This window comes from Zingiber officinale, chromosome 6B (assembly GCF_018446385.1).
Source record: "Zingiber officinale cultivar Zhangliang chromosome 6B, Zo_v1.1, whole genome shotgun sequence".
NCBI classification, from domain to species: Eukaryota; Viridiplantae; Streptophyta; class Magnoliopsida; order Zingiberales; family Zingiberaceae; genus Zingiber; species Zingiber officinale.
The window spans coordinates 59,825,513-59,851,384 of NC_055996.1; the positions used below are offsets into that span (position 1 = coordinate 59,825,513).

General features: G+C 35.3%; 2 protein-coding genes across 3 annotated transcripts; both read right to left on the bottom strand.

The window, feature by feature from the left end:
- Window positions 1-208: 208 nt before the first annotated feature.
- Window positions 209-11,071, bottom strand: LOC121992513 (probable NAD kinase 2, chloroplastic). Of its 2 annotated transcripts, none has more exons than XR_006114927.1 (8): window positions 10,664-11,071; window positions 7,891-9,822; window positions 3,946-4,067; window positions 3,736-3,885; window positions 3,429-3,650; window positions 2,990-3,064; window positions 1,240-1,341; window positions 209-716 (listed from the first exon to the last, which is right to left on the bottom strand). XR_006114927.1 is itself a non-coding variant. In XM_042546958.1 (8 exons), exons 1-8 carry the CDS (start codon window positions 10,877-10,879, stop codon window positions 513-515), a joined length of 3,015 nt encoding a protein of 1,004 aa, XP_042402892.1. In that variant the 5' UTR covers window positions 10,880-11,071; the 3' UTR covers window positions 209-512. The 2 variants fall into 2 exon arrangements, 1 of the variants encoding a protein (XP_042402892.1); XM_042546958.1 differs by having other exon boundaries at window positions 3,736-3,877.
- A 3,458-nt stretch (window positions 11,072-14,529) lies between these two features.
- Window positions 14,530-23,298, bottom strand: LOC121992515 (tetratricopeptide repeat protein 33-like). The gene is made up of 5 exons (XM_042546960.1): window positions 22,934-23,298; window positions 22,113-22,251; window positions 15,830-15,861; window positions 15,063-15,149; window positions 14,530-14,887 (listed from the first exon to the last, which is right to left on the bottom strand). The coding sequence occupies exons 1-5, from the start codon at window positions 23,189-23,191 to the stop codon at window positions 14,753-14,755; spliced, it is 651 nt and encodes a 216-aa protein (XP_042402894.1). The 5' UTR covers window positions 23,192-23,298; the 3' UTR covers window positions 14,530-14,752.
- Window positions 23,299-25,872: the final 2,574 nt, after the last annotated feature.

The following is a 25,872-nucleotide window of genomic DNA, read 5'->3' on the forward strand; positions in this document are numbered from 1 at the left end:
CGAACACTCATTGCATCAGTATACCACCCTATCGCTATCTTTAGACAGTTTTGGATCAACATGTCTGGTATCAAGTTTTAACTTCTTCATGGTTTCTTTATTACATGGTCCTTTATTCTATCAGGGATCAAATTAAGAGAATTAATCAGTGTGTTAACCAAAAAAGTAAAGAATTATAAGCAATTATCAACTGACTCAAGAAAGATACCTTCTCCACTATGGAGTAGTACTTAGTTGGCTTCGTATTTGGTATCATCTTCCCAGACATCGAGTTCCACCAATAACTGCTTTAGAAATTGAACAAAGTCTTCTGGTGTCCTCAACTTTGAGCATTACACTCTTTAAGCAACACCCTATCGTTGAAAGGTATGGAACAGCGAGATTTATGTATCATAATGGCATTGAAAGCAGTCATGGATGTCTTGGAGAGCTTCCTCGAGTTTGTAACTGAGGTATGGTATGTACGGATACGTAAAACTACTTGGGGTTAAATAGGGGATGAGCTCTGGATGTCATAGTGCCTTCTGATCCTTCCGTTCATTCCAGTTCAAGCATCGAATCAAACTACGGAACCAATCCCCAGTCTGATCAGATTTATTTACAGTTGGAAGTGGGTGTTGGCTCATTGCTATACGAACAGAATCTCCTCTAGAGAGCTGCTGTCGTCTTTTGCCATCAAAGGAAACCCATGCGTTGTTTCTTGCATCATCAGGAATCTGGTTAGACATCACAGGTTAGTAGGCTAAAGATTGAATCACTAAAAGCATAAAATCTTCATCCGGATGATATTCGATGGAATTTTATCAATGCAAATAATGCAATAGGCAAATTTAGGGTTTAATTTTAGGGTGAGTTTTAATTCCATGTTTCAATTGCTTAGTTATTTTTAAGTTTTAAAAAGTTTGTTATATTTTTATTTAAGTAAATTAGATCTAGTTTTTAGAAGATTTACTTAAAAGAAGCTCAGTCATTGTTCCACACAATGTTTTAAACCTCCCCTTGTAAGTCATCTTTCAGTATAATGATTCTCTTCATGAGTTTTTCCTCCATGTTGAGATTCAGCAAATTTTGTTCTTAACATAACAGACAAAAAGTAGGTGGAATATTATCATAAAGAAGGTAGTAGTATATATGACTATAGTGCATAATTTTGCTAAATTAACCAATTTTGCCTCTTATGTCAAAGCTGAAAGACTTCACAAGGTAACACAAGGAGAATATTAAGACAAAAAGTCTCACCTTCATCTCAAGCTGTGCAGAATCCGGAAGTATGACAGGCCTAAATGAAAGAGAATGTGGGCAAATCGGAGTAAATAGCATGCATGGAACATTTGGGTGAACCTGCAAATTGAAATAGCGATCTCATATAACATGAAATTCAAATAGAAATGAAAATCAAACAAACCACTGCAAACACCATTGACAGCTAACAATGAATTCAAGTTAGAATGATTGCAATAAGAATATGCAATGTGTTCGAACTATCGATTTAAAACCAATAAAAGCTTTGAACCACAGACAGCCTACATTTTTTACCTTATTTTGCCATCCTAATTATAATGACATGAAGTATTTTTGAATGCCTAGAGACAGTAAGTTTTATCTTGGCATTATGCAATAGGAATAGAATCAGATAATAATGGAGAAGAATTACAGCAAAATCCAGAATGGATTATAAACATAAAGCAAAAGTAAACTGGACCTTACAGACAATCTAACTTTGACCAACTGTAAAAGAAAGAACTGAAGTTAAAAGCTGTCCTAATTGACTGACTTTGTTACTATCCAGTAAACCAACTTTTTTTCCTCTTTAACTACAAGGCATCTGCATACTAAGAGGTTAAATCCCTCCCAATGCAGTTATACATTAAAACCACCTTTGGCAGGATGCCGTCTAGATCTAGCTCATTTACGACTACATCAAGCAACTATATAGATATATATATTGTACTTTGAACCTAAAACACATACATACAATCTGTTGCTCAAACCAGACATGGGAGTAACCTGAATATCACGGATACAATGATCCAATCCCTTCATTGAACAAATCATATCTTTTAATGTGAACTACATTCTAGAATTTAGGATTTTTTTTTTTAACTGAATAGATATGTATTGTTCAAAAAGAGTGTTAGAGATATTTATTCTTAAAATTACAGCTAAGTAAAGAATTTTGTTAACGCAGAAGGACAGAAACATCACTGTTATCTCTAGTCTTGTTATGTTACATATAAAATTTGTTAGAACCTACAATTATCAAATTGATTAACTTAGTTTACAAATATGAAACTTGATGGTCCAAACTTAAATTTCTTTATATTTTGTGTTTTGGAACATGATAATTTTTCTTCGTATCTCCTGCCATCGATTCTAAATAGTATTTTCTTAGTGTCTATTTGGCAGCTAGAGTGTCACATTTATGCAGCACTACATAGCCTATGTGACATTATACTAGGTGATGACATGCAGTGTTAGTACCATACCCACATGAGCTATATTTGCCATATAGGAACTGAGATCAGGGGGGTAGGAGATGTGATTGGTTTTGTTCTTATTGCAGAACTGGATTAGTATTAGAGTTGGAAATTATAAAAAAATAAAAATAAAAATAAAAACAAGAAAAAGGATCGTAATAATGCCTGAATGTTTCTGCCTAACATTACAATTATACACTTTTTTTGTATAGAATGTATATGTTAAAATAATTTAACCTCTTAAAACGTAACTTTATTTAATCAGGTCAACACAAACTATGCTACCTCATCCTAGTTATACATAATTTCTGAACACCAAACAAAACTTACTTTAAAAGTTCAGACAACTACCTCTAATATCCATCGTTGTCATTATCGCTTCCCAACTAGTTGGGTTGGGCCAAACAACTCAAATATTGAAAATAATAAAAAAAAGGAAAATATAAAAACTATGATGAAAATATGACAATGAAGTAAATCAATTATTCATCAAAAAGAATAAAGTTGCTAACCATGGATCCCCCAGCAGCTGTTGAGTATGCTGTGCTCCCAGTGGGTGTGGCTACTATGACCCCATCACCTTGTACCTATGAGAAATCAGACAAAAGTTAAACTAGTTTTCTGATACAACAGGGTGAAATTCGAAAAATAAGTCCAAAACATCTTAAAGATGCATCGGCAGATATTAGCATATCAGAAGAACCCAACCTTATCTTTATTAAGAAAAAACAACTAACAAGATTGCTGTTTCTTAATAGGCAAAAGCACTTATCATGAAATAATACGCAATAAGTTGTTGACAAAAAAACTATTTTCAGAACAATTAAGGTAAGGAAGAGTAAGCATGCCAGAAGGATCCTACTAGAAGAGATAATTATAATAGTAAAGTAATTGTTCATTGAGCCAAGATCTAATACATATAAAATCAACTATGCATAAAAGGTATGGTACTTTGGTTATAAGACGATCATGCTCATAGCACTCGACTTTGCAGAGGTATGGGTTAGAACCACGATCAACTACTACTTCATTTAGAACATCAAACACTTTCCCAGGAACTGCCTTTCCACTGCGAAATATTTCACATCGCAAACGCATCCGAAGAGTAATATAGACTCCTAGTGTGTTGTTCCCATGGATAACTGCCCTTAGGTCCTTTTTGTGCTCTTCAAACTGTAAGGAAAAAAAAACGATCTAATACCATCACAAGGGGGCATTGTAGGGAGAAAATACAATAAACATGTGGAGGCAAACATACAGGATGTGATGTGAGGAATCCAAGAGACCCCAAATTAAACGAGACCACAGGGGGAACTGCACCTCTAAACAAGTTTGAAGCATGTAAGATGAGACCGTCACCTCCCAAACATACCACGAAATCAACTCTCTCATGAAGGTCACTGCATGGCTGCAAAATATGTGAGAACAATTATACATCTGGTAATATGTTTGGAAATACGTTCATTACCTGGTATTTTGATTGTAGAAGGTTTGTACAAAGCCAAAACCAGGTATCCTAGCAAATATATCATGCACATCAGGCTCTACAAGAACATTCATTTTCTCTTGGTGGTAAAGAAAGGAAGCAACCTGCACCAAAGCAGAAAATTAAAATATTAATAAATTTGTTCATAGAACAGTCTAAACTTGAAAGATACAGCTCCAAGTCAAGTTCTTAAGAAACATAGATTGCACAATCAAAAATTAGTATTATGCAAGAAAGCAAGTTGAAATAGAAGCTTCAGAGGGAAGAGTAATGCCCCCAGGGCGTAGCACAGATGGTGGGCGCATGACATCTCTGGCGTAATGACCAAGGGTTGATTCTCATGAACTGACGACCTGGGGTTTACCCCACCATGCATCTGACGCCTGTGTACCTGCATGTACCTCCCTCCATATCTGTGGGACCGGCACTAAGGGGACCGTTAATGTAGCGGATCTACATTTAAGAGGGAAGAGTAATAAACTCATTCACCAGATTTTTGCATATATGTTAAGTGTGCAGTTGGTAACATGGAAAACAGAGGGCTTGAAATGGAATAACGGAATCCCATTGTTGTCATCAAAGAAACATAATGGTTCCAATTAATTGTTTAGTCAAAGCTCATCTTATTCTCATTCTTACTATGATGTGAAACAAGGAGCCAATGTCAGTCCCAACTACTTGAAGTCAGCTACATTGATCTTGTCCGAAAATTTTAACTCTCAAGCTGTGTTAGCCCCAACTCTTGGAATCACCTACATAGATCTTATCCCTTAAGATCTATACACATACTGTCAAGGCCTAACCCAACCCTCAATCTTTTCTCATCTTCGCTGGAGACTATATTGATCTATATGCAACATTAATCACCTGTTAATTATGAAGTTAAATGGTTCACTAAAATACAACTCCTAAACAAGAATCATCTTAAAAGCCAATCTAGGAACTAATAGTGATATAATTTCATGAATTTTATATCGAACATCAAGTCATGCAACTTCTAGAGTAGAACCTATCAAGGACTTTATATAATGCTATAGAACAAGCCAACATTCCCAACTATTTCAGGTCAGCTATATGGATCTAATTTCTCCTGTAATACCATATTTTCCATGGTTGCTAGAGTTGGGATCCTATACAAGTGAAGGGTTTATTGGTTTAGAGGATATGATTGCAAAATCCTATAATTTAACAAATGTTTTTGGATTTATGTTTTTTGTTTATAATGACATCTATATTAACTTTCACCCTCATCATCACTAAGTTGTGTTTGTCCCAATTCTTTGGTGTAGGGTCAAGTATATGAATTTATCCCCTCATTGAGCCCTATGTAAGGAAATATCAATGATAATATTCAAAATAATTAAGTCATGTTATATCACATTGATTCATATTTTCTTGGATCTCTATCTACCCCTTAGACCTTCCACGCTAACAAATTCAACTATTTTAACTGTAGAATGTTAAATACCAAATTTTCATCCAAACATCTACAAGTTTTTTTTTTAAACAAATTTAAATGACAAAACAAGTCGAATATAATTGTTAATATAGAATTTAGATGTTGAACTGAAATCGAATTGAGTTCCAATTGTCCCATTAGGTAGACATAGTGTTAAGAACCATGTGAATTTGATCCGGGTTCAATTTGAATTTGTTTTGACCAATTTAAAACCGAACCAATGTTTTAAATAGAAATTACCTAGTTCAGTCGAGTTGAGACAAGTTGGAATTTTTTTTAAAGAGCTGGGGATTAAAATTCTCTCTCATCTTCTCTCCCCCTCTCATGCGTTTCTCTCCACGTGTTCTCACCCGAAAGCCATCTTCTCTTTTCCCTCATCAGACACCTCTCTCCCTCTTCTTCTTTCCTATGCAATGCCAACCACTAGCTGAATGCCCTCCTCCCTTGGCCGTTGCTCCTCCTGTGCAACATAATGTTGGTCTTTCCTGTTGACCATCCTTTTCGACTCCTCTTTCCCTCTCTCCCTCCCACTGTCCATCTCTTGGCTTCACTCTCTCTTTCTTTTTCATTCTCTCATTCAATCACTATGACCGCTACACTTGTCAACACTATTTGAGAAAGGTGGATAACAGCTATTGCCCTTCCAGTTCCCTCCGAATCTGCTCTTTTCTCTCCTCTCTTGCTTGTCATTGTTGCTCATCGTTGGAGCCAAAAGGGCCCACCATTGGTATCCTTATGCATGACTAATGTATAAAATGGATTATATACTTTTGTAACTATTTTAAAAAAGGATTAAAATGATAATTAAAATAGTGAAATGAATTTTAAAATAAATTAAAATATTTAGGGGTTAAATAATTGATTTTCTTTTCATGTTGTGCATATGTGGAGATTAATATAAGAAGGGTTTGTTTTAAAAAAATTTAAATGAATACTCTCATTACTCTTTAGTTGATATCCTTGTTGATTTAAATGTTGATACTTATATTTTTCTATTGATACTTATATTTTTATGTTGTATACCTTAAACCCTATATACCCTGAGACAACATGCTAATATATCGAAAATTAGTGTGATTTATATTAAAAAATTGATTTAGGTTAGTCACTCTAGTAAGATGTAAGTCCACAGTAGAATAATTGTAATGTAACAATTTAAAGTGAAATAGTAATAATTTTAAATAGAGAAAACAAAAACTAAAAATATAAACTATGAGCCTAATTTTATACAAGAGTATTTGACTCTCACCACCCACATAAGGTTATGGTAGCGAGCAGTCGCATGCGGTCAATATTTATTTGAGTGAGAGCACTACATTGTTGCGTATCACTGATGAGGTTTTTGGTTCATACGTCAAATGACATTATTATACTTTGAGCATATTGGATCTAGCGATTCATTTCTTAATAAATTTATTGGTGACAAATTTATTAGAGATATATTATTAGTGACACATTATTATACTTTCTGTTTGCCTTGGACTCTAGTTTTGCAGGCAAAGGTGACCTTTTGAAATTATAGTTAGTTTCAACTAGTACTTATAGTTGTTTAGAGATTCTCAATCTACTAACTACATGTTTATTTGTATTTTGTTGTATTATGTTATTTTGTTCATGTCTTTTGAGACTTAGATTTTTTGTTAAAAAAAAAGAGAGAGTATATATATCTAGTTAGTTGAACCTCTTGGTTATCAAAGTTATCTTGAGTTAGTAATTGTTTGAAATTTGCATGCTCTTGGTTCCCTAGTATCATATTGTCACTAAGAAGGGTGCCTCTTGATAAGTGGACACTATACCCTTGGGCATGACATAAAATCTATTGTTCATCTTTGAACATTTATCAAATATTATCATAAACATTCCAAATTTTGCAACTTCTCAAAACATATCATAAAACATAACAAAAATAGAAATATGTGAAAATATAATTGTTAATGTGTTACATTTTCATATAGAAAATAGAAAATTCTATGCAAAGAAAGATGTGATATTAAGTCAAAAGAGTTCGGCTTACAACTTAAGCTATTCTCATGTAATCCAAAGTCTCCATAGATGGCATGGTATGAAAAAAAAAATCTGCTTTCAATGATGTTAAGCTTTAAAATCTATAGGTAAATACAAGCATATTCCAGTAAGTTAAAATCTTTGGAAATCCTATCTATGAATAGAAAAAGTTTAAGAATCTGACTATGTTCATAAGGAACCTCGATTGGAAGGATGGAGATATTCTAGTCATTGGCACCTATAATAAGAAGAAACAAGAATAATAACGCTACCCCGCCAATTCTACTGCAAAATCAGAATCCAGAAAACATACTTCAACTTCACAAGTGCCACTGAACCTTATCCCTAAAATATTTTTAGTTTCTTATAATATTTCTAGCTTTATCCATTTAAAAAGTCAATTTGAGACAATATTAGTCTACAAGATAACAACGAAACAAAAACAAAATTAGCTGCATCAGTACCTCTTTGGCTTCTTCCATAAGTGCCTTGCCTAACTTCTTCAACAGTAGCACAGTCTTGGGAGGAGACTTCCACATGAGCATTTGTTGTTGGGTGCTTGGATGTGTGAAAGCCAAAGACGATTCTGTTACCTTTTCTCTGGTGCAAGAAAACCCATCCGTACGAACCAGAAACATCTCTGCTTTTCTTCTTGATTGAAGCCTAACTACACCAGTAGCTGAAGCACACATATCTCCATCAAGAGCCAAAGTAGCATTGTCTGTCTCCACAGAATTTTTAGCATCCTTTCTTTTTCCTTCTCTTGTGGTGATACTTAAAACTTGCTCAACTTCCCTATTGTTCAAATTTCTTAAAGATTTAGGTTCTATAGTCGTAGTGCCTGTACATTTAGGATAGACATTCATATTTGCATCAGTTTCAGTATTGATAGGTTTTCCATGTATGCCATTATTGATACTGATGTTAAAACCAAGATTACCATCAGCATTTTCTTCTTTCCGAATTGGAGATTCTACTTGAACTAACTTCAGACCCTCCAAGGGTCCATTAGCTTCATCCCCTAATTGAGATGAAGCACTTGTAACTGGTCCAGTGTCAGATTTCTTCTGCGGATTATTTATAACAGTTTTAAGAGAAACCTTTCTACTTCTGAAAAAAGTGATGATTTCTTTCCTTGAGAAAATGTTGCATGTAGGAAATTGTGACCTCAGAGGATCACTGCATATAGAGAAGTCGGAGCATTGGCCTGCCCTAGTATCACCATTTTGTTGTTCTGAAAATGAGTTATCTATCACCATCTTTTTATGCTGGTTTTCAACTGCTGAAGCTGGAATATTTTGATTTTTGTTACCAATAAACACATCAGATGAAGAAGGTGAAATGATGTCGTCTCTTGAAGATATGTTTCCTTTAGACAATGGTAAGATAGGAGCATGTGGGTTTAGGCTTTCTTCTTCTTCTGCTGTATTTTTACATGCATTTCCATTAAGGTTAAATTGGAGTGGTGAAACTGAGAGTGTAGAGGACCGTGTTATATACTGCCTCCATCTTGAAATCATGGCAGAAGTTCTCCCAACACCTTCCCTGCTATGCAGATAAATAGGCCTTTGATTTAGATCTTCAACCAACATAGCAAACTGCTCAACCTGTTTCACTGAAGGAGCAGTCCCAACTTCAACTGGCAAATTTACTAACTCTATCTTTCCATGTGAAACAGCTTTTTGGAGAACTGCTAGATAGTATTTATCATTGGACGCCTCTTCCCTCAAATCTACAATTGTTTTAAATCCATTTTCCAATAACCATGTCAAACCTTCAACTGTTACTTGGCCACCCCGCCAAAATGCTATCTCAGAATCTTCCAGCATATTGCCCTCTTTCCTAGTGGAAAAGTATACAGGACCCCAGTTGGCGAATATTGTTGGACAAGGATAGCCATCTGCACGTGGAAATCCAGCATCATAGCAAACGTTCTTCAACCTTTGCAGTCGTCTCCAGATATAAGTGTTGTGATCGTCAGTGGGTGTAAAATAACTTGCAAGTGCAACCTGCAAGCTCTCACAGCACTTTTTCATTTCACTCCTGAAAGCAGCAAGTGGCGGAACCTTACAATCAAAAGTAGTAATGTCTGAGACCTGGAATGAATTCATGATAGATGACCTCCCTGACAAGACATCTTCTCTAGCTCTATTCAGCAACGCTAACATGCAACCAAGTATTGCAACTATCTTGTCTTCAAGCATAGGCATATCCTCAGAAGGGATATCATAAGGAACAGCACACTCTCCAGTTTCTTCATTGCATAAAGCATCCATTATCGAAGAATGCAATTGTTCAGCAGCCCGGAAGATTCTACAGTATGCTTCCACTTCAGCAATATCACCAGGTACAGGACCAATCCACAGAAGTTGAGATACATCTTGAGTTTGGAAAGTCTACAGTTTAAAAGTAAGGTTATTTAGCCACAAATGATCAAGAAGAAATCAGATCCATCATGAAGGTAAAGTTTCTAAACAGAAGAATCTATGGCTGTTCCTGAACAAATTTTCTAAACAGAAGAGTCTATGGCTGTTCCTGAACAAAGTTAATAAAATTTAAGAATGTATGGCTGCTCCTGAACATATTACAGATGTCTAATCACCTCCAGTATTTAAGCTAACAAAAAGAAAAGAAAGAAAGAAACTAACCATATTGGTGGCATAAGTGATAAAAAAATGAAGATATGATTAAAGAAATGATCTTGACCAATAAAAGAACTGATCTTGACCAAGAACTAAGAAATGAGAAAAAGAGATATGATTAAAGATATTTTAAAAAAAAAACAATGAAAGAAATAAAAGCAAACAAGATTCAACAGCTACCCCAAATAGAGATTTACAACCTTTCATCTTATCGATGAGCGCAACCAGCCACAACACCCGTCCAAGAAAGGAAGTAGTTCATGAAGCACACATGCATCTATTATATTTTTATTTATTTTTCACAAATATGTACCAAAAATTATGGAGAAAAATAATTTTCTTGGCTACCACTGATTTCATCATTCAAAGTTTTACTGCAAGAACTTCCTTTTCTAGATAGACACCACAAGAACGAACCCAATTCAATAAGAAAATAATGATCAACTCCAAATGCAAATGTCACTGCGCCCTCTAGATGTAAAAGTAATATCAAGACCAGTAAGGAGAAGTATGTAGAGCTCCACCAGCATCACAATAAAATAGGAAGCAGACCGAATACCAAGACACGACCCTCACGGGAGAAATCAAATCAAACCTGCGAATCCAAACCGATTGGGAAAGAGAAGAAATGAGAGAGCCGAGCTCGAGCGGCGACCACCAAGCGATGAGGAGCCTCATCGCGACTGACACGTCGCCACCATCCGTCCTTCGCTGGAAAGCCTCCGATACAGCCTCCATGTACGCTGCTGCTCCTCTCGCCAGGAATAAGGCAGAGGTTGACGGGGCCCCTGGCCACGCAGTTCAACAGCATCCAGTCCACAGGAGAAACCCTTCCGATCAGGTCAATTCGACGGCGCCTCGGTGGGAATCGCAGCGAGATTGATCGCCACCATTGGAGGAGGAGAGGCGGCGGGATGGGCACGGAGAGATTTGGATTGTTGCGGAATGGGGTGGCGGAGACTGCCGTTTGCGATGTCCACAAAAAAGAGGTGCCTCCGGAAAGAAATAGCGACTCGGGTATTTATTTATTATCCATTTGATTTGAGTAGTATATAAAAGCCAAGGAGATGTGAAGGAAGGAAGACATCAATTTTTGACATGTACTTGTTTGTGAATAATGCCGTTGGAATTTTAATTTTTCTGATGTTTTTTTTTCTTATATAGAAATTCACAAAAATAAATACATATACGCTGCCATTATCTTGGATGAATTATCAGAGCCGTCTCTTCTAGTAGTTCAGTTCTTATATCCTCATTTCTCTATATCCCTATGTTTCATTATTGTCAATCGAATGTATCAAATTAAATCTTAAGATATCATGATATCTTTAAAATATGTACAGTATCCTCGTATTATGTAAAATATCCTTGAAAAAAAATTTGATTCATCCGATCGACAATGAGACACGGGGATAGAGAAAAATAAGAACAGAGGATCTGATCTGCTCTGCTAGTGATTAGGTGTTAGCCCCTTGAACTTGTTAATGTTAAGGCATAAGGATTGAATCTAGTCTATTTAGTTGATGGCTGACTATAAATTAATTTTATAATTTAATCTTTTTTCTATAATTTGAGAACGGATAATCATTTTTTTTTTTATAATATGTGCAAAACACGCCAAACAGCAATAAAACTTATGATAAAATACAGTACAAACACAAATCTAACCGAAGCAGATTTAAATTGTGACTAAATAATTTTGTACATGTGAAAAAGATAATTGGCAAAACTGCCATGTAATCACCAAGCCAAGCATCGCCTATGTATTATAAATAGGAACAGCCTAGTATTAATAAATAGGCAAGGTTGAAGTGACAAATGGAGGGAGAGAATTTGTCATATTCTATTTTGTAATCCTTTATTATTGTAGTATTTTTACTTCATCATGTTTCTAGATTTCTTATTTCGCGTTTTCATGATATCAAAATTAAGCAACGCATTCCTATTTACCGGTTCTCTTTCTTTCTGTTTAAAAATTTAATATTTTTAATTTACACAGTTAAATATGAAGGTATAGGTACATTAAAAATGCTTTCATAAGTATAATAATTTTGATTCAAATAATTTAGAGTTTTTTTAGATTCATCAATTAATTTTATAGAAATTGACTATGGACTTAAGAACTTAAAATAATAAAAGTTTAATATTTTTGAATCATGAAAATTCTAAGAGTCTATTGGGTGTGTTGGTTAGTGAGTATTATTATTATTATATAGACTTTATAATAACTTTGTAACAAATTTCATCAAACTTTTACCATGCATTATTAGTAGATTGAATCAAGTACAAATTTGACATGATACTAGGGACTATATTAATTTATATAATGTTGATAAAAGATGAATACATTCATGCTCAATATTCCCATTAACCCATCCTAGGGTCAACATGAAAGAGGTAAATCACGGACGGTTACCAGCCTTTAGAATAATGACTAACACATAAGGAAAGTATTATCTCGAATATACCGAAATTCAAACTCCAGATCTCAAAAAAGGTAGATCCGCTACCTTAGCGGCCCCCCTAGTGCCGGCCCCACGGATATGGAGGGAGGTTCATGCAGGTACACAGGCCATAGGCACATAGCGGGATAAACCCCAGATCATCAGTTCTTAAGAATCGATCCCTGACCATTACGCTCAAACTCCATACCTCAAGAATTGACAAAAGCGTGTGCGCAGGGAGATTTGAAAATTTTCCATATCATCCATCGTACTTTAAGAATAATCAAAGGAGATTTGGAAAATTTTCATATCACTTTAAGAGTAATCAAGGTTACATTGATTTGGATAACCTTCCCATTCTACCCTCCTACTAACACTAACTTTTTAAATTCTTTCCTCTCTTTTTCATATACAACTTTCCTATCTTCTATTTCTTCCGATTAAACTTTTCTTTTCACTCTCTCATTTGTCATGCAACAATAACTACGACGCTGGTTTTAAAAATCAGGATCACAACTTAATTATGCTAGTACCGTGATGATGGTGATGTCTAAAAAATAACATTACCAAGACCAACTTAGTTCTTGTCTCTTTCAGATCAGGCTCAACATAATCCCATGATCTCTAGAAGATCAGACTCAAGCATTCTAATTAAAAATTAAAATAATACTGGAGCATTTCTGGGAAGTCTGAAATAAATAATAGGGGACATCTTTGAACTTCTTATCACTTCAAAAATTCATAAGATTTAAAATAAATATAATCTTAACTCTTTATATCAATTTATGAATTTTAACCAAAATTCATTGAAAAATATAAGCTATTTGAATTTATGTAAACTTACGTCCGTCCGTCCGTCCATCCATCCATCCAGTAGAATGGAGTGAGATAAAGTTAAATATGAAATTAAACATGGGTTCTAATCAAGAAAAATTATGGAGCCTAGTGTGGACAGACTAGGAGCATATCAGGACCAAATCAGATCAGGCCCCACTGGATTCTAGTCTCTAGAAGACAAGTCCACTTCGAGCCTGATCTAAAACCAGACCAGGCCCAAGGCCTGATCTGAGACCAGACGTGTCGCCTTTGCAGCTCCTTGCCGTTTAGTCATCATGGTGTTTCTGCTTAAATGGATGGAACGAAAATTTGTAAATTAATTAATCTGTTGTCAAAGCAGTTACTGGTTCTGAAACTGAAACAAAAAAAGAGGTGTTGGTTGGTATAAGTAAAGTGATTTGGCATCTAAAATTAAGGATCAAGTTGGCTTATCTATCCTCAAATCGGTCCAAAATGATCTTGATATTCACCCGTGTTGACCTAGAGACGGGCCACGTGAAACTAAAACAAAAAGCCAAGGAGACAGGACCTTTGTCTGGACTCCTATCAAGTCCAAAGTGAATTTGGCCTCTTAAAAATAAGGATAAGTTGGGCTTATCTATCCTCAAATCGGTCCAAAATGATGTTAATATTTCAATACTAAGTTCATAATTTTCCTTTCATATTATATTTACCTTCCTCTTACTCAATTTTACTAAATAAGTATAAATTTATATAAATCTAAATAAATCTAGCAATAAATTTCTATTAAAACTTACTAATCGATATAGAAAATTGAGATTATATTTATTTTTGATCCGGTAAATTAAAAATACTCTATTATTATGTTAACTTTCAGTTCAAGACGGGATCTAAGACGGGATCTCCTAAAGATCAACCATGTTAGACCTGATCCTCTACCGACCACGTTGGCCTGATATGAAGGTAGATCAAGACCAACTCTGGTCTCCCCACCACCACGGTTCTGGTTTTTAAAAACCAGAAACATCCATGCAAATAAGAAAAAAAAATAATTAGATAAAAAGGAAGAGAGGAAAGCTATGTGCAAAAGAAAGACGGAAAAGAAACTAAAAAATCAACTTTGTAGGAGTAGAACGAAAAACCATCCAAATCAGTATGCACTTTAATTATTCTCAAAATATGACGCGTCGTTTGAGAAATTCTCAAATATGTAAGCAAATGCGAGGAATTGCTAAATTTTCTCCGTGTAATAAATAAGGTTGCCATTAGGAAGATAAACAAAATCATCAACATATAAATCACATAAAAAAAAAATGGCAGGAAGATGCTGTTTCCTATGCTACAAAATCCCGTTTGCATTAGTAACAAGATTACAACTACCACTTTATGCGATAGATTACAACTACCACTTTATGCTGTATCGCGATCTATTAACTTGGAGATCATACTGATTCAACCTTATCTGTGACCTTATATCTATTGTCAGCAACATCCAAGCCTGAGGCCTGAAGTAGCTTTCGCTTCTTCACTAAACGAATTGCGGTGTTCCTGTCGGTGAGAGCCTCTTCGTGATTTGGCTGCAGACAACCTTTGTTAGAACCTTAGAATCAAGCCATTAACAAAAATGAAAACAGAACTGAGCTTCTTCACGACAGTCATGTTGAGAAGATTGGTGGGAATCACAATGAAGCATACTAATGAAATTTGATATTGCAAGTTAAGGTGAATGAACCAGTAGAGAGTTGCGCTCACCTTGATTTCAAGCGCCCTATCAAAACTTTCAATTGCTGAATCTGGCTCTCCGAAGTTTAGTTGTGCTCGGCCAAGGGTGATCCATGCCTACAAGAATAAATACTTGATTATATTAAAACCATTGATATTTTGATAGAACTATGAAATTTGAAATAAAACCATCCAGTTATATCAGATAGTTGATCTGTATTGAGTCCAAATATGAAATAACAGAGTAAAAATATGTTTTGACAAGGTTTTGAGTCTGAAATCCAACATTAGAAATGGAGTTGTGGGCTTCCATATATGTTATCTGAAAAAATTACCTCAAAACAAGCTTCAAAATCAGATATTCAGTAAAATATATGTACTTTTAAAACTAATTCTGTGAGTAAAGAAGGCATTGATTTAATCTTTGTTTCTAGGTAGGCCGCCTATTTTGGTTTCAATATTTTTTGGTTTATTTGAAACTATTTCCCAACCAACCTCACTAGCTTCAGTGTTGAAACTAGGTTTTGTTCATCAACAGCCCAATTAAATCAAAATGTTTGACCGAGCAACAAATATTTCAAGAAATGTTTTCTCTGTTTACTAGGGTGGAACCAGAATGCATAGATAAAAAAAAATTCAAAGCAGCAAGGAGCTCAAAGGCTACAAGAATAGAACTAGTATGAATGACAAGGCAACTTACCATTATGCCACTCAAAACTTTCTAGGTTCAAACAGCATGCCTAATTATTACTATGAACACCAAAAACAAAAGAAACTTCTTATGCTGAGTCACATACCTCACACCATAAAGGTTCCAACTCTGTAGCTTCTGTAAACAATCACAAATAGGATAATTTAAAATTGTAGAGCTGAAAAGTGCATCCATTAAATACTTCAAGCATGAACTAAATGCAAAAAACAAAAAGGCACCCTAACAAAAAGAGCAATGGGAAAAATGACATGAATATTACAGTCTCTCTATTAAGTATACACTTATAGCTTTGCATAAAGCTTGATGGAGAGATAAGATTTATTAGCCTACAAATACATTTTTCATAAGCAACTTCTGAAAGAAATTCACAAAACCAACACAACTACAGTTGCATGTTCAAACAACTAAGCAATATGCAGTTTTCACTTTCTTATAACTATATGATATTTAATAAATGGCTTAATAAGCTACATGTCAGTTAATGTTAATATGAGATGCCTTTGGTAATTTTGATCAAAAGTTAATCATTTAAGCGTCCTTTCTAATCTTAATACACAAATTTACACAAACAATTTTACATGTCAGTTAATATGCATGTCTTTTGATGGGATACCTTTTAAGATTCCACTCTCTAACCCCAATACACACAAATTTTCACAAACAGGATGCTCCAATTTAAATCATCAAGGGATCAAAAGACAGAAACTGTCTCTTCAATTTCTATCCTTTATTCGCAGATCATTTTTTATCTTTTCTTAGAAAATTAAGTGCAGATCAAGGTATATGCTCTTTTCCATATTATGTGAAATATCATGAAGTTATAATATTTCTGGGTATGATTTTTTATTGTTATGCTTATTGATTTTGCACAACTTCTAACTTCCTTGTGGTAGCCATGTTTAACAACTCATGTTGTTGCATTTAAATTTATATTGTAATCTGGATTCATTGTCGATTACAACAATATGCTGGAGTATCATTCTTGATGGTTCTGAAATCAATTTCTCTGATTGATAAGTGCACTTTGCGATGAATTTGGTTTTGACATTTATTATGAGATTAGCACCATGTATCATCCACCAACTATTCATTCAAAAACACCACTCACAAATTGCTGTATTAATTAAATCAAGTCAAAGATAAAGATAGAATAGATCCGTATTTAATGGATAGACTTTGAATAAATGAATAAGGGGGCAGCTCGGTGCACGAATCTTCCGCTATGCGGGGTCCCAGGAAAGGATCCATTGTACGCAGCCTTACCCTGCTTTGCAAGAGGCTGTTTCCAGAATTCGAACCGTGACCTTTTGGTCACAAAACAACAACTTTACCGTTGCGCCAAGGCTCGCCTTCACTTTGAATAAATGAATGGTTGGGTTAAATCTAGAAGCATTATTTTAGGATCGGTAGCATTATTTTAGGATCGGTTTTCATTCCTACTGCTATATAAAGACATGTATAACATATGGTTTTTATCAAGTTTGGTACATCATCAATAAAGAGTACATTTGTTTTCCACTACTATATTTTGCCCCTTCTTCAATTGAGTTATTGCTATCAGAGTGGTATCAGAGCCGGAAACCTTCTAGCTTGAATTATTTTTCAAGTAGTAAAATATGACAAACAATTTTAATGTTGTTTGGTCCGGTCCCAAATTAGATGGGAAGCTCGATTATAATTATTGGCAGATAATGATGTCTACACATTTGAAAGCTCAAAATCTTTGGAGTTCTATTGATCCAGGTCTTTTAGAAGGAGCCGATGCAAATTCTCAACGTCGAGATCAACTCACTCTGGGACAAATTCATCAAGGAGTAGATTAATCAATTTTTGGCATGATAGCAAATGCCAATACAGCAAAGGAGGCGTGGGATATCTTAAAATTGTCATACAAAGGAGTTGATCGAGCACAAAAATGAGATAACCTCTACAAAAATAGTTGAGCAATATTTTGCACATCTTACTGATCTTGTTAATAAAATGAGATTATATAGAGATAAAATTGGAGATGACGCAGTAGTTGATAAAGTTCTTTGAACCATACCATTGAAGTATGATCATGTGGTGGCCTCAATTCAAGAATCACATGATATTTAACTGCGACAATTGCAGAATTAAAAGGTATGATAGAAAGTCATATTGACAGGATCAAAGCAAAGACGGAAATACCCACAAATGAAGAAGCTTTAAAGAGTCAGGTTACTCTTAACACGACTGACTCTAGTCAAAGAGGAGGAGCATTCAATAGAGGTCGTGGAAGATGAAGAGAAGGATATAAAGGAAGAGGTAATTACTCAAATCAAGGAAGAGGTGGAGATAATGTTAAGCAAGATAAGTTTCCGTTTCACTGCTATAATTGTAGAAAATATGGGCACAAGATTGCAGATACAAGAAATTCAACAATTGTGGCAATCAAGCAGACATTGCTGGAAATTATTGTGAGAACTCTAATGAGACTGAAACTTTACTTTTGGCTAGTAACGTTTTACCTGCAGATGAGAACGTATGGTTTTTAGATACTGGATGTAATGACCATGTGTGTGGAAGAAAAGAGTTATTCTCGAAGATAGATGAATCAGTTTAATCAGAGGTTACTTTTGGAAATAAGACAAAAGTACCAATTTATATTCAGTTGAAAGATGGTTCCCAAAATTTTATATATGATGTCTTTTATATTCCTGAACTTCACCAAAACTTATTATTATTAAGTATGGAACAATTATCAGAAAAGGTTCTAAAATATGCATTACTCAAGGGTTGTACCATCACAGAGGGAAAAGGAAAGTTGAAAGCAAAGGTAAAGATGTCTCAAAATCGATTATTTCCTTTGAAACGTCACCATAAATTTCTTTCTTGCTTTAATTCTAAGATTTTGGATGATAATTGGTTATGGCATATGTGTTTTGGCCACTTTCATTTTTCGGGGTTAAATTATTTAGCAAGAAAGAAGCTTGTTTTTTAGTTGCCTGATATTGTGAAACCTAATCATGCTTGTGAGACTTGATTAATTGGGAAGAAGCATAGAGAACCTTTTCGTGTAGGAAAGTCATGGAGAGCCATGAAGCCGTTAGAACTTGTTCATTCAGATTTGTGCATAGTGGAAATTCCATCACTTGGAGGTAATAAGTATTTTATTACTTTTGTTAATGAGTTGAGTTGAAAAACTTGGGTTTATCTTCTACATCAAAAGTCAGAAGCATGTGATATTTTCAAGCAGTTTAAGCCATTTGTTGAAAAACAAAGTGGGCTTGAAATCAAAATCTTAAGAACTGACATAGGTACAAAATATATTGTTTGTGTTATTTTTTAAAGAAGCATGATATTCAACATCAAATGATAGCTAGATACACTCCACGACAAAATGAGATGGCTAAGAGAAAAAATAGAATTGTTATGGACATGGTAAGATGTATGTTGAAATCAAAAAATCGGCCTAAGCATTTCTGGCCAGAAGCTATATCTTGTGCTATTTATGTGCTGAATTGGTGTCCACCAAGAAGTGTTCTAGATAAGACACCCGAGGAAGCTTGGAGTGGAAGAAAGTCGTCTATCAACTATCTCAAGATCTTTGGTTGTTTGCCATATGCACATGTACCAGATCAGTTGAGGAAGAAACTTGACGATAAAGGTGAGAAGTGCATTTTTATTGGTTACAGTGATACATCAAAGGCTTATAAGCTATATAATCCTGAAACTAAGAAAGTTATTATAAGTCATAATGTGATTTTTGATGAACATGGTAGTTGGAGTTGGTCTATTGAAAAAGGAAAGTCAATTGTTGTTCTTGGTATTCCCAATGACCTTTTGGATGAGCAGCCTACTCAAGATAATGTTCAGGCTTCTGCACAATCTGAATCATCAACTAGGAGATCACAATGTGAGTGTCAATTATCAGTTCGCTTGCAAGATTATGTATTAAGTAATGATAATGACTTATCTGATGAAGAAATTATTCAGTTTGCTCTTTTTGCAAATTGTGATCATATCTCTTTTGAGGATGCTACTACAAAAACTTCATTGGCTGAGGGCAATGGATGAGGAAATTCATGCCATTGAAACAAATGGAACTTGGGAATTGACTGAATTACCTCCAAGAAAAGAACTAGTTGGAGTAAAGTGAGTTTACATGACAAAGTATAAGTCAAATGGTGAAATTGATCATTTTAAAGTGACAAGCAAAAAGCAGGTATTGATTATTTTGAAGTTTTTGCTCCTGTAAGTAGACTTGATAAAGTGTGCATGCTTATTTCACTTACGGCTCAAAATATTTAGAAACTGTATCAAATGGGTGTGAAGTCTGCTTTTCTAAATGACTTCTAGGAAGAAGAAATATATGTTGAACAACCTATAAAATATGTTAAGAAAGGGAAAGAGAATAAGATTTATAAATTGAATAAAGCTCTATATGGTTTAAAACAAGCACCGAGAGCATGGTACAGTTCTTACTTTGTTGAAAATGGTTTTTTGAGATGTCCTTATGAACATGCTTTGTATGTTAAATATACTATCCGGTGATACACTAATAGTATGTCTTTATTTGATGATCTAATTTTCACCGGAAATAACTTAAAGTTAACCACAAAATTCCGGATGGCTTTGGTTAGTAAATTTGAAATGGCAGATATGGGCCTAATGAGTTATTTCCTAGGACTTGAAGTTATTCAAATGGATGATGAGATTTTTGTCTCACAAAAAAAATATGCTTTTGATATTTTGAAAAGATTTAGAATGAAGTGCTCCAAGCCATTTTTACTCCCGTGATTGAGAAGATGAAGTTGTCCAAAGATGAAATTGGAAAGAGTATGGATGTTACAGCTTATAAAAGCTTGATCAGGAGTCTAAGATATTTGGTTGCTACGAGACCAGGTATTTCTTTTGGAGTTGGAGTACTTAGCAGGTTTATGGAGAAACCAAAGGAGTCATATTGGGTTGCAACAACGCGAATTCTAAGATATGTCAAAGGTACATTTAATGATGAAATTTTTTATTTTACTAAAAAAACTGAAACTTGTTGGATATACAGATAGTGATTGGGCTAGAGATGTTGAGAGTAGAAAGAGTACGTCAAGATATGCTTTCCATCTAGGTTCAACTATATTTTTTTGGTCTTCTAAAAAACAGCAGGTGGTAGCACTTTCAACAACAAAGGCAGAATATATTGCGGCAAAAATTGTGCTACACAAGCAATTTGGCTAAGAAATTTTTTTGAGTTTCTACAACACAAACAAGATGACCCTACAACAATTTTCTGTGATAACAAGTCAACAATTGCATTATCAAAGAATTCAGTCTTCCATGGTCGCATCAATCATATGGATATCAAGTATCACAAAATCAAAGAGTGGGTTGCTGAAAAACAAATCAACATCGAGTATTGCCCCAGTGAATGCCAAGTTGCAGATATCTTTACAAAACCAATGAAGACAGAGACTTTTCTCAAGCTAAAGAAGGCGATTGGGATGGCTAACCTTTGTGACTTGGTTTAAGGGAGACTATGGTATTAATTAAATCAAGTCAAAGATTAAGATAGAATAGATCCATATTTAATGGATAGACTTTGAATAAATGAATGGCTGGGGTTAAATGTAGAAGCATTATTTTAGGATCGATTTTCATTCCTATTGCTATATAAAGATATGTATAACATATGGTTTTTATCAAGTTTGGTATATCATCAATAAAGAGTACATTTGTTTTCCACTACTATATTTTGTCCCTTCTTCAATTGAGTTACTGCTATCACAAAGGTTACAGAGTATGTTGTAATGTTTAAGACAATTATTTATGACAACCTAATGGTAATTGCGATGGCAATGACCCAATCAATATTCTTTTGAAGTTTAAAGAATAAATATCAAAAAATGGTTGAAGCCAAGGCCTCAACAATTAATAGCAGGTGCTAGTAGAATGCTGTAATCCTGAAATGAAAAATGTGGAAACAATACTGCATGTTGTAGATTGGAATTAAGAAAATTTTCAAACTGAACAAAATTGTTACTTAAACAATGATAATTTTTAGTTGTAAAGTAGTAAGCAAATTGATTGCCTCGTATTCAGTTTTAAGTGGTAAACTATTCTAAGCTAAGAGAAAACCAAAATTCGGGTTGGTTGAGTGCAAAACAAGTATCTTGTGATTTCTTGATGCATTTCTCCTCTTATTTCACATAAAAATAGCATTATGAATGACAAATATTAGGGAGTAGCATTAAACATCCACTGAAGAGGCAAAAACCTAAAAGGCTTGGTTATATGCACAATACATTCAGAGAAAAAGATAATGATGACTTGGACCAACACTCAAATAACACAGTGAAATGCAGCACATACTTCAGTTTCAAGGCTAGCGAATAAGAAGATTTGGAACATACGTGTGGCTGCTTTTATAGCATTCCATGAATCACCTATTTCAAGTAAAATTTGTGCCTTCTGTTCGTGTAATACTGCATTTTTTGGTTCCAAGGACACTCCAGCCTCCCACTTTCCTAGAGCTTCATGGTATTTTCCATCCTAGAGTCAAAAATTTAACAAGCTAGAAATTTAACCACATTTAATCCCCTCAAAAAAAAATAAAGCAAATTGCAGTAACCATTGATTTCCTACAGTCATAGCTTGATTTACTTTCTTTGTAGAAAAGTACAAGAAGAAAGCTCTCTTGTGAAAGAATATTCTTAATTAAGCCCTGCATTTCTGCTTTCCCAAACTTCCTTTTTCTTCATGAAACCTTGAGATTAGTTTTGCATTAGTAAGCCTCAGACTTAGCCTCTTGCACTAGGGACATTGAAAAATTAAATAAAGCCTAAAAGAGGCTATTTACTTCCAAATTTCTGTTATTGTGGAATAAAGAAATACAGAATCCTACAAGTAACCAAGAGTTTGAAAAGGAGTACAAAAGTTAAGAGAGGAAGTCCAGCAACGAAACTACTTCTATTAGTTAAATTAACAGAGAAAGAAGAAAATATGCGCTAAAAAACTAGAGGCCCAACAAACAATTTTCTTCCCCGATGAGACAGGGCCATATTGGTATCAGGCATCCCCGAGTGGCCGAGCACACAATATAACAAAATTAGAGCATAAAAAATAACCTCCAAAGGATGTTTGTTTCAAACAAACAACATGATGATCAACAAGAGAAATAATTCTTTCATTTAGTAAACTGAGAAAAAAGAGGCGGAATTTGAGGATAAGCTACCTCCGCGAGCTGATTCCCCTGCGAACGGAAGCATTCAACGAGATTCCTGATGCGATCTTCATTGGTTAGGGCTTCTTGTCCGTCGTTGAGGTTTTTACTGTCAGCTTCGCCTCCTGCAGCGGTGCTGGCCTCGTCTTCTCCCTTATCGAATGGAAGATCTGGATTGAGGGTTATTGGCAGCGGGCGAGACCGCTTCTTCCCGCCTATTCCGCCGCTGACGCCGCCCGCCTTCGCCTTGTTCTTCCAGACTATCTTCATGCTTTTCAGTTTCGTCTCACTCGCTGTGGTGGCAAAAGGTCAAGCCGCCATAGCGGCCCCTCCCATTCTCAAAACATTCTGACGGAGGATAAATTACGGGATTTATTCAATTTTAGTTGAGCGGCGTTTCGTACTAAATAGCACCTATCAAAAATCAAAACATCCCTTTTGATTACAAATTGTGGGAAAAAAAAAAAACGAAACGCATGCCCCAGCGCCCTGCCCTACATGATCTAAGGTCATTACAGGAGAGATAAATCATAACATTCTAGCGGATATAATACGAGAATAAAAAATTTATTCCCCAACTATCCGAAGAATCGATCCTACCGTCTCATTGTGACAAGTTCATATACCAACCTTTTGATTACAAAATTCTCTGCTACAAGGAGGATTTGTAATCAAAAGGGAGTATTTGTGTTAAAACCTCTCCCAAATATTTTCTAAGAGTATTCATAATAATATTAAATATTTCTTTTAAATATTTATAATTTTCTTTTTATATCATCAATTAAATATCTCATTCTTTAAATATTATAAATTTAATAATTAAATATTTCACTCTCAAATATCTTAAATTTCATACTATTAGTGTTATTGCACATTGATCATAAATTAATTGCTGCCTTATTCTCTATTACAGAAACTAGGAAGAGAAACATCAGAATATATTACAGAAACTTTCATTGATACTCTTCATTTAAAATCAAATTTCATCTTCTCCTCAAATTTGTTCAAGTCTTTTCCTGATTAGTTTTTGTTTCATTTTTTAATAAACAAGAAAAGATAGATCTGCTGGAATATTGCACTGAATTTATTTTTCATTTATGTTAGTTACATTAGTACTCTTTTGATGCATTGTCAAAGCTACATAATAGTAGAGCAATTGATCAAGAACCCAGTGACTCCAATATTTGAGATCTTGAGCTACTTTATGCTAACGATATGATCTACTCAAAGACCTAATTTTTCTTTGCGCTTAATAGGTGCAAAATTCCATGACAAAGTTCCATCACGATCGAATAATAGTCTACTATACTTCTCAACTAAGTGTGGATGTGATCATGGTGAATTAGAATTTTGATGGATTGAGGTGCCTTTGCTTGTCATGTATGCCTTTTTGTTCCAATTTTGGAGTATTCTTTGAACTAAAACAATCACCGTAAGGCTGTCAATTCATCGGCCTGTTCAATGATGTCGAGCAATGAGAATCCATGTCGTCGTACTTATCATCTTTTTGATCGCAATGCCATTCATCTTGAAGACCACTGACCTGTTAGGCAAAGCCCCTAAAGATGCTTCCTCTACTTTTTTTTTTTTTTTTTTTTAAGTATGCTTGCTAAGTCAGCTCCTCTTTTGGTCATGGCTGAGTACTAAAGTGAAGATTTTGCAATCTAAAATTCTGAACCATCTTTGTGTTTACAGTTTCTAATATAGTTAAAAAACCGAAACCGACAAATCAAAGTGAACCAAGTTATTCTTCGAGTTGGTTCCCTTTATAGGACCAGTTCAACGATCATATATAGGCTTTTAAAACTATACATAGTGGGTTATGATATATAAATCATGAGACAATAGAAGACCACCACTCACATCGTTTCAAACAACTCTTTCTTCTTCCTTTAACCTTTAGAAAAGATGAACACTTCAACTCCACTAAGCATACAATCATTAGGAACCAAAGTATTTACTGTATGGGGTTAACGTCTCCGTCATGCACTTTCCACCTGTGTACCTATATTTACCTCTCTCCATATCCGTGGGACCGACTCTAGGGGAATCACTAATGTGGCGGTTCCACATTAGGAACCAAAGTATTGTCCCCAGGGCGTAGCACAGATGGGGAGTGCATGGTTCTGTGGCTGAAAGATCCAGGGGTCGATCCCCGGGGTGTCATTGCCTGGGGTTAACGTCTCCACCATGCACTTTCCATCTGTATACCTGCATTTACCTCCCTCCATATCCGTGGGACCGGCTCTAGGGGGATCACTGATGTAGCACAGATGGGGAGTGCATGGTTCTGTGGCTGAAAGATCCAGGGGTCGATCCCCGGGGTGTCACTGCCTGGGGTTAACGTCTCCGCCATGCACTTTCCATCTGTGTACCTGCATTTACCTCCCTCCATATCCGTGGGACCGGCTCTAGGGGGGCCGTTGATGTGACGGTTCCACATTTTTTTATTAGGAACCAAAGTATTTTTTTTATTTTTTATTTTTACCCCAAGGCGTAGCACAGCTGGGGGCACATGGTTTCGTGGTCGAAAGGTCTAGGGTTCGATCCTCGGGGTGTCCTTGCTTGGGGTTAGCGTCTCGACCATGTGCTTTCAGCTGTGTACCTGTATTTATCTTCCTTTATATTCGTGGGACTGACTTTAAGGGGATCGCTGATGTGACGATTCAATATTTTTTTTTCTTATTAGGAACCAAAGTTTTGAATCGTTTTTTAATGTCCAGTCATAGATATGGAATTCTTGCTTCATTAATGTTCTAAAAAGAAATCTCAAAAGGAGGCTCCATTTATTCCCTTTTTACGCTGCAAAAGGTTGGAACCGCCAACCTGGCGGCCCCCTCAACCCGGCCCCACAAATATGAGAGGGAGTAAATCACGGTGAATACGGGCCCAGCTATGACATGGTGGTCTCAGGTGTTTAGCACGGACAGATATTGATGTTATCGCATTTG

Excerpts from the sequence above, each read along its gene's own strand:
- LOC121992513 (XM_042546958.1), bottom strand. The coding sequence starts at position 10,879 with ATGCTGTTGAACTGCGTGGCCAGGGGCCCCGTCAACCTCTGCCTTATT. Across the intron at positions 3,878-3,945 it reads TTCTACAATCAAAATACCAG|TGACCTTCATGAGAGAGTTG; the intron begins GTAATGAACGTA and ends GCAGCCATGCAG. Across the intron at positions 3,065-3,428 it reads ATGATCGTCTTATAACCAAA|GTACAAGGTGATGGGGTCAT; the intron begins GTACCATACCTT and ends GATTTCTCATAG.
- LOC121992515 (XM_042546960.1), bottom strand. The coding sequence starts at position 23,191 with ATGAAGATAGTCTGGAAGAACAAGGCGAAGGCGGGCGGCGTCAGCGGC. Across the intron at positions 22,252-22,933 it reads AGGGGAATCAGCTCGCGGAG|GATGGAAAATACCATGAAGC; the intron begins GTAGCTTATCCT and ends TTTTGACTCTAG. Across the intron at positions 15,862-22,112 it reads TGCTATAAAAGCAGCCACAC|AAGCTACAGAGTTGGAACCT; the intron begins GTATGTTCCAAA and ends GATTGTTTACAG.